Source organism: Pinus tabuliformis, chromosome 2_2 (genome assembly GCF_031772625.1).
Source record: "Pinus tabuliformis cultivar Carrire ecotype Pingquan chromosome 2_2, CPIR1, whole genome shotgun sequence".
NCBI classification, from domain to species: Eukaryota; Viridiplantae; Streptophyta; class Pinopsida; order Pinales; family Pinaceae; genus Pinus; species Pinus tabuliformis.
This window is the reverse complement of record NC_142300.1, coordinates 535,445,203-535,455,972: the sequence shown is the minus strand read 5'-3', so window position 1 is coordinate 535,455,972 and position 10,770 is coordinate 535,445,203. Positions and strand designations below refer to the sequence as shown.

The 10,770-nt window shown below is 32.5% G+C and overlaps 1 protein-coding gene across 1 annotated transcript; it reads left to right on the top strand.

Moving 5' to 3' along the window:
* The first annotated feature begins 9,408 nt into the window (after positions 1–9,408).
* LOC149193713 (uncharacterized) lies at positions 9,409–10,425 on the top strand. Its single transcript, XM_089407410.1, has one exon. The coding sequence runs from the start codon at positions 9,409–9,411 to the stop codon at positions 10,423–10,425; it is 1,017 nt and encodes a 338-aa protein (XP_089263536.1).
* The last annotated feature ends 345 nt before the right edge of the window (positions 10,426–10,770 follow it).

The window sequence follows — 10,770 nt, the reverse complement described above, 5'->3', positions numbered from 1 at the left end:
CTTGATCTAGTCAATATTATTTTATTATTTTCTATTTTCGAGATCAACTCAATACTTCGTTATAAATAGATGGTTTTCCATTCATTCTTCATCATGATCACTATCATCGTCACCAATATCATCTCATGCCATTTGAGTTCCCACTTGAGTTCTATCTTTGTTTTGGGTTTTCTACGTATTGAGAGAGAGAAACAGATCACTAAATCACAAGGACGTCAAAGAACCCATCCCATGGAGGGGGATTTATAGATCCATGTTGTAAATCTTCTTCACCAAGTGTTATTAATAAAATATTATTCATTCAAATTCTTATTCTATTGGGTTATTCCATCGATTATTTTTCATGTTCTATGTTTTAGATTGCACATGATATTTTGCTACAGGGTTTCCTTCTTTTTTCATGGTATATCTAAAGCGTAAATAACCACATCTTGTTGTTAATGTCACATGTCACCAGTTACTTAAGATAATTCTTTTTGGTACACTTGTTAAGGATTTTCACACTAGCAACAATGATGAGGGATGCAGGGCATGCAATGAGAGACACATTAGATCATGATGATGTGGGTGGTGATCATGATGCGTCTGGTAGTACTACCCAATTGGATAATGGTCAAGGTGTTGGTGATCCCTCAAATAGTGCACCTCCTCCTTAGTTGCTTGATGGTTAGATGATAGAGTTATAGGATGTGCCTTATGCTTCTCTTGATAGAGAAAATCAACACCTCCTCCTCCACCTCAAAGTTTGGCGAACATTGAGGTAATAGTTGACCATCCATTGTCTTCTATGGTATACCAACCACCTCATCATTCACCTCAGAGTTTGACAGATGTTGAGGTAGTAGTTGACCATCCATTGACTTCTACTAAAAACCAGGTGGACACTGCTATGTCTGTTGTATCAGATATTTGATTGTGGTTATTTGACTTGTTTTTTCTTTTGTGTGTGTGTGTGTGTGTGTGTGTGTGTATAGATATATGGTGTATTTTATTTGTTCATGTTTATGTACTTAATTTATATGTTGGTGTTGATTTTTATATTGTTAACTCATGTTAGAAATGTTCATTTAATGTGCTTGCAGATTGATGTGTACGTGATAACACTTATTTGACATGAAATGTATATTAATCTGACGATGTGTGTGGTGATGATGTTAGATTACAATGTTTGTGTTTTGTTAGATGTGATCACGATGATGATTCCATATTAGATTATTAAATTTGTGTGCTAGCTAATAACATTTATATGTGCTAGAGTTATATATAATTAGATGATGGTAGTGAATTTGAATGTGTATCTTAGATGATGTTTATATTTGTTAGATGGTTATCATCACAATGTTTAGTTTTATGAAATAATATTTATTATAAATTATGTATTGGTGAACTTATATCAAACTTTTATATATGAAATTTCATGCAAAACGACTCACTTTAAAAAAAAATACAAAGATACTTTTATAAATGACAAAGTTTAGTATGGTTGAAACTATGATTGTAAAGTTACGATAATATTTTTCTATTGCTTAGATAGTTCATTCATAACCATTCTAACTTAATTAGCAAAATATTTCAATACTCACAAGGAAAAAATAATTAAAGGTAAAGTAATTTAGTTAATTCTTAATAAGATGAAAATGTGTAACTCATTCAATTTTTAATATAAAATATTAATAATAATAAATTATTCAAAAATACAAATCAACCAATTCAATACTGGTTTATAAAATTCAATCTATTGTTAAATTTAAAAAACTTAAGTTGATTTTTCATAATTAATTTAGATTTAATATAGCTTTTTTTTTTTTAATTTAATTTATTACTAAAGTTATGATATTTTAAAGGAATTTAGATTAAATATTTATAGCAACTCTTACCAATTTAAATTATTATTTTCTCTCTCTGAAGATGACGATCAAGAAATGTAAAATAAAGCTCGTGAAGTTACTTGTAGTTGGGTATTTACTTTATTGGAAGTTCTCCTTTAAAGAGGTAAGTGAACTTTTTCTAGTAATAAAGATATAACATTTTGGTGCTATTTTAGTTTTTTATTTTCTATTGTAGTTTAAATTTAACTCTTTTTAATAATAAATATAAGTTAAATATTACCTACAAATAATATATTTGAATATTTCTTAATGAACAACTCAAGAAATGTTATTTTTTCCACATACTAATCACGTTTGCACATTTCTCCTAGCTAATATTACATAATGTTCATAATGGTAGAGACATGTCTTATTTAAATAATTTGCCTATAAATACATAAAAATACATATTTATTTTACATAATCTAAATAGGAAAGTAAAATCCATCACTAAGTCTAATTGAAAGTCAAACAAACGCCTCTTAATCACCGTCACATTATTTATCATTTAATTTGTAGCCGTAAAATATTTATTAATTAAAACTTTTATTTATAATTACCTTTGAAAATAAAAGTCAACATTGTTCCATTATCCATGAAGAAAAAATTATAGCTTCGCATGCATCCATGTAAGCCCATTTGTTTCTCTTATGGTCCATAAAATGATGTAATCAATGTTTTATACATGCATAAGACCTCCATTTAGTTTACATAATGTTGCAAGTACTTTAATTTAAATAGAGTAAGCATGACTTTACCTTTCATGTCAATAATTTAATCTTACATATTAATACACATTTTTTTCATCGTTAAATTCCTCGTGGAGTTATCACTACATGATTTATATTGATTTTGAATTAAAAAATAAGAAAACACATGTGAACTGATTAATAAACCAATAGGTATCTAAATCAAGACTAAATCTTCAATGTTGTTTCTAAATTAGCTATTTTCTCATTTTGGTTATATTCTTCTTATTTTCCTATTTGATTAGGATTGTGAACTTGAATCGTTATTATCATAGATATTGTACACAATTAGAAATACTTAGTTAAGTGTAAAAATGTTTCCATCAAATGTGTAAAAACATTTGTGAATCTTACCAATAATTCCAACAGGATGAATAAAAAGAAACATAATTAGTGAAATAAAGAAAAGAAAAACATACAACAATAGTAGAAGTGATGAAATAACAATAGTATGTATCACTCTTTGTTGTCATCACCCTCATTATCTTCCTTTCTAGGCAGGATACCATTGTTGTTCTCAAAAATAAGTTTTGATCTAGGTTTGTGTATTAATGCAAATCACTAATCCCTATCCAACACATCTAGGTAAAAAATCACTTTGTTGCAGTGTTTTTGGAAAACATAGGCTCCCTAGCTTCATGCCACATGTTTCTAGAGTTGATAGATATCAACCCATTATCATGATATTCTTTACATTACTCAATTCAAAGGTGTCCCACCACTTGCAGCTAAAAATAACACATTAGAATGATCATAAGTCCACTTAAATGATCTCGTGTATCTTTCCAATATAACCTAACATCTCGTGCATTAGGTTTTTCTCGTGGTGGATAGAATGACTAGACTCATCAAACTTGACTTCCATTCCATAACCTTGTGTCATGCATCCATCATCGACATCCTCCATTTGAAAATGATGTCGATATGCCAAACAAATGGGAACAAATTCATCTATAAAAAAGTGAAAAAATAGCAGTGTGATCATGTGTATAATAACCCGGACATAATTAAAAGTATAAAATATATATAGATGTTACAATACAAAGGTATAGTATGAAGTTAAAAATGTACAAAAAGAGATTATAATTATCAACTTCCGCACTGAATCGTTATGTTTAGCTCATCCTCCTCATGCTTTAACTTGACCAACAACCCAACTGTTAGGGCATGCCATTGGAATATTTTCTTTTAAATGATCATGATAAGTGACACTTCTACAATTCAACCATTTGAATTCTTTCCTATCACTGTCCCATTTCCTTCTCTTTTATTTTTACAATGTGACCCACAGTTGTGTCGTTTCCATGCTGTAAAAAATGAGTTTGTTGATGGCTTCAATTGTTGAATTTGCTAATGAAATCAAACCAACACACACACACAAACACACACGTATAGGATGTATGAGATAAAATATGCATTAATATGAAGTTCAGTGTGAATAGTTACCATGTAGAAATTTGAAAAATGATAAGCCATGTACTCGTTATCATGTTCCTATTTCCATTTACTTATAGAAGCTACCATTCTCTTTTGTCTTCATCCCTTTCATCGTCGCAAATCATCGCACCTGGTGTGTTATCGATCTTCTTGATGTACTCACTAGAATAATAGAAAGTATCATATGGTATATACCCCTCAATTTTTTCCCTTTTTCAAACAAAACCTTTCAATTTAATCATGTACCTCTCTAGGAAGATCACCCAAAGACAGGAAACCACCCCAACTAATTCAACCTCATATACTAGGTGAATTAGAAGATGAACCTACAAGTCCATGAAACTTGTTGGAAGTTCCTTCTCAAACATACAAACAATCTCAGCTATCTCTTGACGCCACCATGGAATGCTAGCCATATGAATCTCCTTTGATGTGATCCAATGTATGGCACATCATAGTTCTTGGTAGGGGTCATGGTTCACACACCCACGCATGAGGAGAGGATAGTGACACTGTATAGTAAATAGTACATTATACAAAAATTAATTTAAAATATCCCATTGTATATGTATTAAAAAAGAAAAAAAAAATCATGTTTTTGACATAAGTACTCTTAGAAGGTTCAAACTGTCATACGATTTCAACCCCTAAAAATGGTCTTCCATAATGAAGAAATGTAATAGTGAATACTCATATAAATAATGAACCCTCACACTTTTTATAACTTCCTTTTCCAAATAAAAATCATCATTCTTAAAAATCAATGGGACATCACCTTCTTTGAAAGACCAAGAGAGAATGGCCTCTCTTCTAGTTTCTTGTCTTGGCCAATGTTTCCTTTTAGCCTTTGAAGAAATAAGATCTCTCCTAATGGTCAATGTGTTACTTTCTTTTGATGATATGTGCTTCTATAAATAATATTAAACATTTTTAGATATATGCATGGGATTTAGTAAGTGGGAAATATTAATATGGTCCCAATATGGGAGCTCATAAAAGACAGATTTCCTTTTCATCTCAGTGGGAAATTTCTCAACATGGTTGTTGAAGAATTATGGATCATCAAACAAAGGCTCCCCATTTGAATCAAACATTTCTTCAAACTCCTCCCTATCTCTCTCATATTCTCTAAGCCATTTAGTTGGTGTCATTATTGCAGGCCTTTGGGTTGTCTCTGGTTTACCATTGAAAGAAGATGTTTATCTTGTGTATGGATTTTATTTTGGGAGGAATACCCTAGATCCGTCATACACTGGATTTCGTAGGTGGTCGGACCACCTAGCCTTCAGAGAAGGTTTACAACATTTACATCCATGATACTCTTTTGTTACAACACCTGCAAACTTATTGTATACAGGTCGACACATTAGTCACCATGAAGATTAGAAAAATTGTAGCGAATTAAATTAATATGCAAAACAATATTGTTATGTACATAAGAAAATTAATAAAAATGTAATTTACTAGGGAAAATTCCTAAGCCTGGATAATCATGTATAACGTAAACACAGATTCCATACAACATAAAACTCCTCCCTGTTGGATGGGTCTTAATACATCATACACATGTATCCCTTCCCATAATTTCTTCAAGTCATCTACCAATGGTTGTAGGTATACATAAATATTCTTCACTTGTCTTCTACTAGGGACTATGAGAGTGAACACAAGATGTTCATTCTTCATGAATAATCATGGGTGGATATTGTTATTGATCACTACTACAGGCCAAAAAAAATAGTTGGTGTTTTGGAGGGAATATGGGTTGGCACCATCCATGGTTATGTTTAGTCATAGAATTCATACATTATCTTTGAATTTTCCAGGCCATGTATCCTCTATATGCTTCATGGCTATTGAATTTGTTGGGATTCACACTAACTCACTTCTATGTGAGGCATGTCATCCCTGCAACATAGCTAATTCTTTGCAACAAAAGATTATTTTAATCCTAGGGATTATATGCATGTGCCTCAATATTTTATGAGTAGTACCATGTGATTCACCAATTTTTTTTAATTACGGTACCTGTCATGCCCACATTTCAAACATATCTCTTTGTCTACATATTCTCTTCTATATAGAATAAAATCTTTCAAACATTCATGATATGATATGTACTCAACACCCAACATTTTTAACAGCTTCTTTGCCTCTTCACAACTACCTAGCAATACATGATCACTTAGAATAACCTTATCTTTGAATAACAAAAATTGGTGGGGAATATAATTGTGCAATTTCAATATTTAACATTCGTAAAATAGACCATTTTTAATGTTGATCGTGTGACAAGATTTCTCAAAATATAAGGGACTTGATCAATCATGTAACTGAATTACTTCAATGTTTTATAGAAACATACACTTGACATGCCAAAATTTTCTTTCAAGTTGTACAACAACATCGTTGTTCCCATCTGACTAGTCTATGACTTACCACCAGGTCCAAAGAGGGGTGGTGGAAGTAGATTTTAGTATTTTGAATAAGGTATCAGTGATATGAGAATCACCCCCTAGCTCATCATTTTGTAATGCATCTAACAATATTTCCTCCATGGAAGTTGTATCCCGTTAGTAATTATCCATGACAACCTCTATTTGTTTGCCTCCATTTCCAACTTATGATGAAGAACTACTACTATTGCAGTCATTCCTAATTCGTGAATCTCAACATAGTGGGAATTGAATAGGTGGTTGATTCAGACACTTTTTGTATGCTTCCTCTCTAATTCTTACTTTTAATGTAGCCTTCTCTTGAGTTGACGTTGTAGTGGGGAGCACCAGAAGATGGTAGGTGGGTCACTCATCGTCACTAGAATCTTAATTTCGAAAAATATTAAATGTCATTAGTACAATATCAATGATATTAGTAAGCACGTCAATGCAATTGGTTTGTTAAAGTTACATTATACCAAACAATTATTACCATTGTTCATATAAGATAGCGGCTGGAAGATGCCATGTTCCAATTGGCAGGGTGAAGAGGATATCTATTTTTATCTACTAATTGCTTGTGACATGCTGCTCCTAATAAGATCTTCTGACGTTTTTGAAATAGATGAATATTTTCTTCATCTGAACTTGATTCTAAATCACGATCCTAAAAATTTGGATACATTTTTATTCAAACTAACATGGATTAAAAAAAAATCAATTAGATAATTTAAGTATAAATAAAATATGAACTTACTTGAGATGGAAAGGGAGAACTCTACAAAGAACTTTGATCACCAATATTGAATAAGTTGTAATTTGAAAGATTAACCATTTGATATTATTAAGATCGTCCTTGCATTTGAGAAAAAACAAAAATAAAATTTTGTGTGCATATCTAAAATCAATTTCAAGAACCACATAACCACAATTTGGATTTCAATATAGTTTTCAAATCATTTTTCAAGAATAAGACAACTTTAAGCGGAAAATGTATGTTATGAATTACTGTAATTCATGTGGATGTGTCCTAAAAGATTTTGAGATTAATATGCCATTTAATGTGAAAATAAAATTTCAAATATCTTTTAAACCCTACCGTTGGGCTTATGAGAACAAGTTGCACTGATGTACTTAAATCAAAACATCATTATGGCATTCAAATAATACTTGCACTAGTTTCTAGTATTCTAAAAAATATAAAGTATGTCACATATCGGTGCTTTTGTAAAAAAATGCATTGATGCATTTAAAAAAAATAGCACCATTATGCACCAATTTCTAGAATTTATAAAATAAAAAGGAATTCAACCATCTCAATGCTCTTATAACAATTACAAAACTAATGTATTTAAATATAAACCGCACCATTTCCTTAAAAAAATTAATTGCAGCATTTCAGGATTTTGAAAGAGAGAATTGTATCATGTGAGTGTGTTGAAAAAAATTAGCATCCTAACAATGTTGGTGCACTTTTTTTATAAACACACCAGTGCTACTTACTATCGAATGCACCGATGTTCAAATAAAGTGAAAAAAAAAACATGACTTTTTTTCCTTTTTAAAAACTAAAAACCAAACGGAAATTTATTTTTTGATAAGGTCTTTTAAATAGTAAAAATTTATTCACTATTTCATTATTTTTCCCAAAATTTAAAGGGAGTGATTTGCAAGAGAGTCATACTTTGCAACAAAATAATAATTTGGACACGTAGGACTATTCAGAAGATTAGAAGCTGAAAGACATGGTGATTCACTCAAAACCCTATATAGTAAAAAATTTAAGTTTTATTGTTCGTTTTATTAATAAAAAAATTTACAATTTTGTTAGGGTTTAATTAAAATAGAGATCATTTGTAAGAGAGACATATTGGGAGCACTATGGAGTAGCAAAAATATTTTGGAACCACATAAAGATCATAATTTGAAAATTATGGTGATTCACTCAAAGCCCTCGAGAACAAAAAATTTAAATTTTATTGTTAATTTTTTTTACAATTTCTTTTAGATTTAGTCACAATTCAAAAAAAGAAAATAATTAAAAACCTTCTATAACAAAAAATTTACTATTGATTTTACTAGTAATTTTTTTTATGACCTTTGTCACTATTTAAATTTAATTAAAACCGAGAAAAAATAATAATAATAATAAATGAGTACTTATTTTAAATCCTTGTTTCTTCTTGCTTATGTTATTGGAAAATTTCACCTTAGGGTTTTTAATTTTAAGAATTTCAGATTTGATAGGTCTGTGTACTTACTATATATGGGGTGTTTAACATGTAAAGTAGGGGGATCTCTTATAGAAATAGATCCAAACCATGTTGGCCTTGTCTGTTTAAAAAAAAAAATGGATATATATTTCATAGTGCACCTTATTTAATATATTTCACTTATGTACCCTATGTAATACAACTCACTGTTATATTATAACACTATTGGTTCTGTCAAGTTTGTTTATCATTTATCCCAGTATAGTATAACGCACCAATGCGTATTTGTCAAATAGCACCATTAAGTCATTGCTCTGCGTTTATCGTTGCAAATCTCATTGTCATAATCTAAAATTATTTGTAAAAATTAATTTCCACTGACTGTGCCAAAAAATTAAATGCTTGGTGCATTTAATGGAATAAATGCACCGGTGCATTTATTCAAATAAAAACAGCATTTATTAGAGCTCTTTTTGGTTTAAATTATTTGATTTATGTATAAATATATTTTAATGGCTTTTGTATTGAATGCTATAGGTTGTATACTGATAAAAAATATTTGAGAAGGTGTTAAGTAACAAAAATATTGATCCACCCGACCATTAGCATATTGTTTTATTCTAAAAGTGTTCTTAGTGTTGCATTAACGGTGTGAGTGTTGGGAAAAACATCGATTTTGAGTTGAGAAAAAGAGCTCCGGAGAAAAATGTCGACCTCTGTGGATATCGTCCAAGGTTGGAACCTTGTCGCCTCGCAACTGGGACAAACGCTGGAATGGAGGCTAAAGAATGGCGAGATTGTCAAATGCAGACCTGCTTTCAACAGGAAATTGATTTTTCTAACTTCTGGTTTCCGCAGGTCTGCAGAAATGAAGGAGAAGAGAAAAAGCCCTTTCTCTTCTGCTACTAGTAATGTCGAGCACGCATCTGGCGACGCTGCTGAAGTGCAGGAAGAGATGCCGGAAGAGGTTCTCTCCTGGGCGCGGCTGGGGAACTTCTCCATGCTCACCTATGAAGATCTGTTTTCCTACCTGGAGCAAAGGATCTTTAAAGAGGAGGCACAACCTACAGCATCCCTGGGCGCTGAGATGTCAAGGACGATCCAGACAGCTACGGCAGAGCTACTGCCGAAGGAAATCGACTATCATCTTGCCAGTATCTCAGGGTTTCCTGTCACTGATAAGGATATCAAAGGCATTGGAGTCATCTCTAAGAAGGACATAGAAATAGCTTCCAGCTGGATCCAGTACCCTGCAACCCCATCTCTACCGGACCTGCATGCAACCTGTATGCAACCTGCATGCAACCTGTACGCTGCTTTTACTGTTGCAGCGAGGACTGGCGAAGCCACCATGGGTAGGGGCTGCAGAAGGATTAACCCCATGGAGATGAACCAGCCAGATCTGCCTGAAGAAACACATGCATTTCAGATCCAAGTCAATCTCTCGGGCAAGACGACAATGCAATGGGTACGCGCAACAGATCTCATGCAGGATCTTTTGCAAAAACTCGAACGCCAGCTGGGGATCCCCTCCTCTTACCTCAGATTGCTATATAAGGGTAAGCAACTTATGAATCCCCTTCCTCTCTCCTCTTACAGCATTCATAAGGACGCTTCTATTGTGGCTACCTTTCGTTTAAGAGGTGGTTCCTTTAGGCAGACCTCCTCTGCCCCTTCTTTCTCTTATAAAGATGCAGTCCGCAAAGACGATACCCAACCATAGCCCTCTTCGAAAGCAGCCCAACCATCTGGGGCTCCAAAGCCATTTTTGGTAGACAAATCAGAGGAAATTCCTTCCATCAATTTCTCTCATCTTGAGATTTACGAGTGCTACCAGATGTTTGCAGAATCTGCACTCATATGTAGATTTAATGGGCATTGTCCTTGCACATCTGATCTATACCAATGGATCCATACAAATTGGACTAAAAAAAGCGAGACCTACTTATGTTCAAAAGGATTCTTCATTGTGGCTTTTGACTTAAATGAAGATTACCAGAAGGCCTTAATGGGCGGCCCTTGGTTCTGGGGCTCGGCTGGGCTTTTTCTCACCCCCTGGTTTCCAGAC

Coding starts and splice junctions, on each gene's coding strand:
- LOC149193713 (XM_089407410.1), top strand. CDS start 9,409: ATGTCGACCTCTGTGGATATCGTCCAAGGTTGGAACCTTGTCGCCTCG.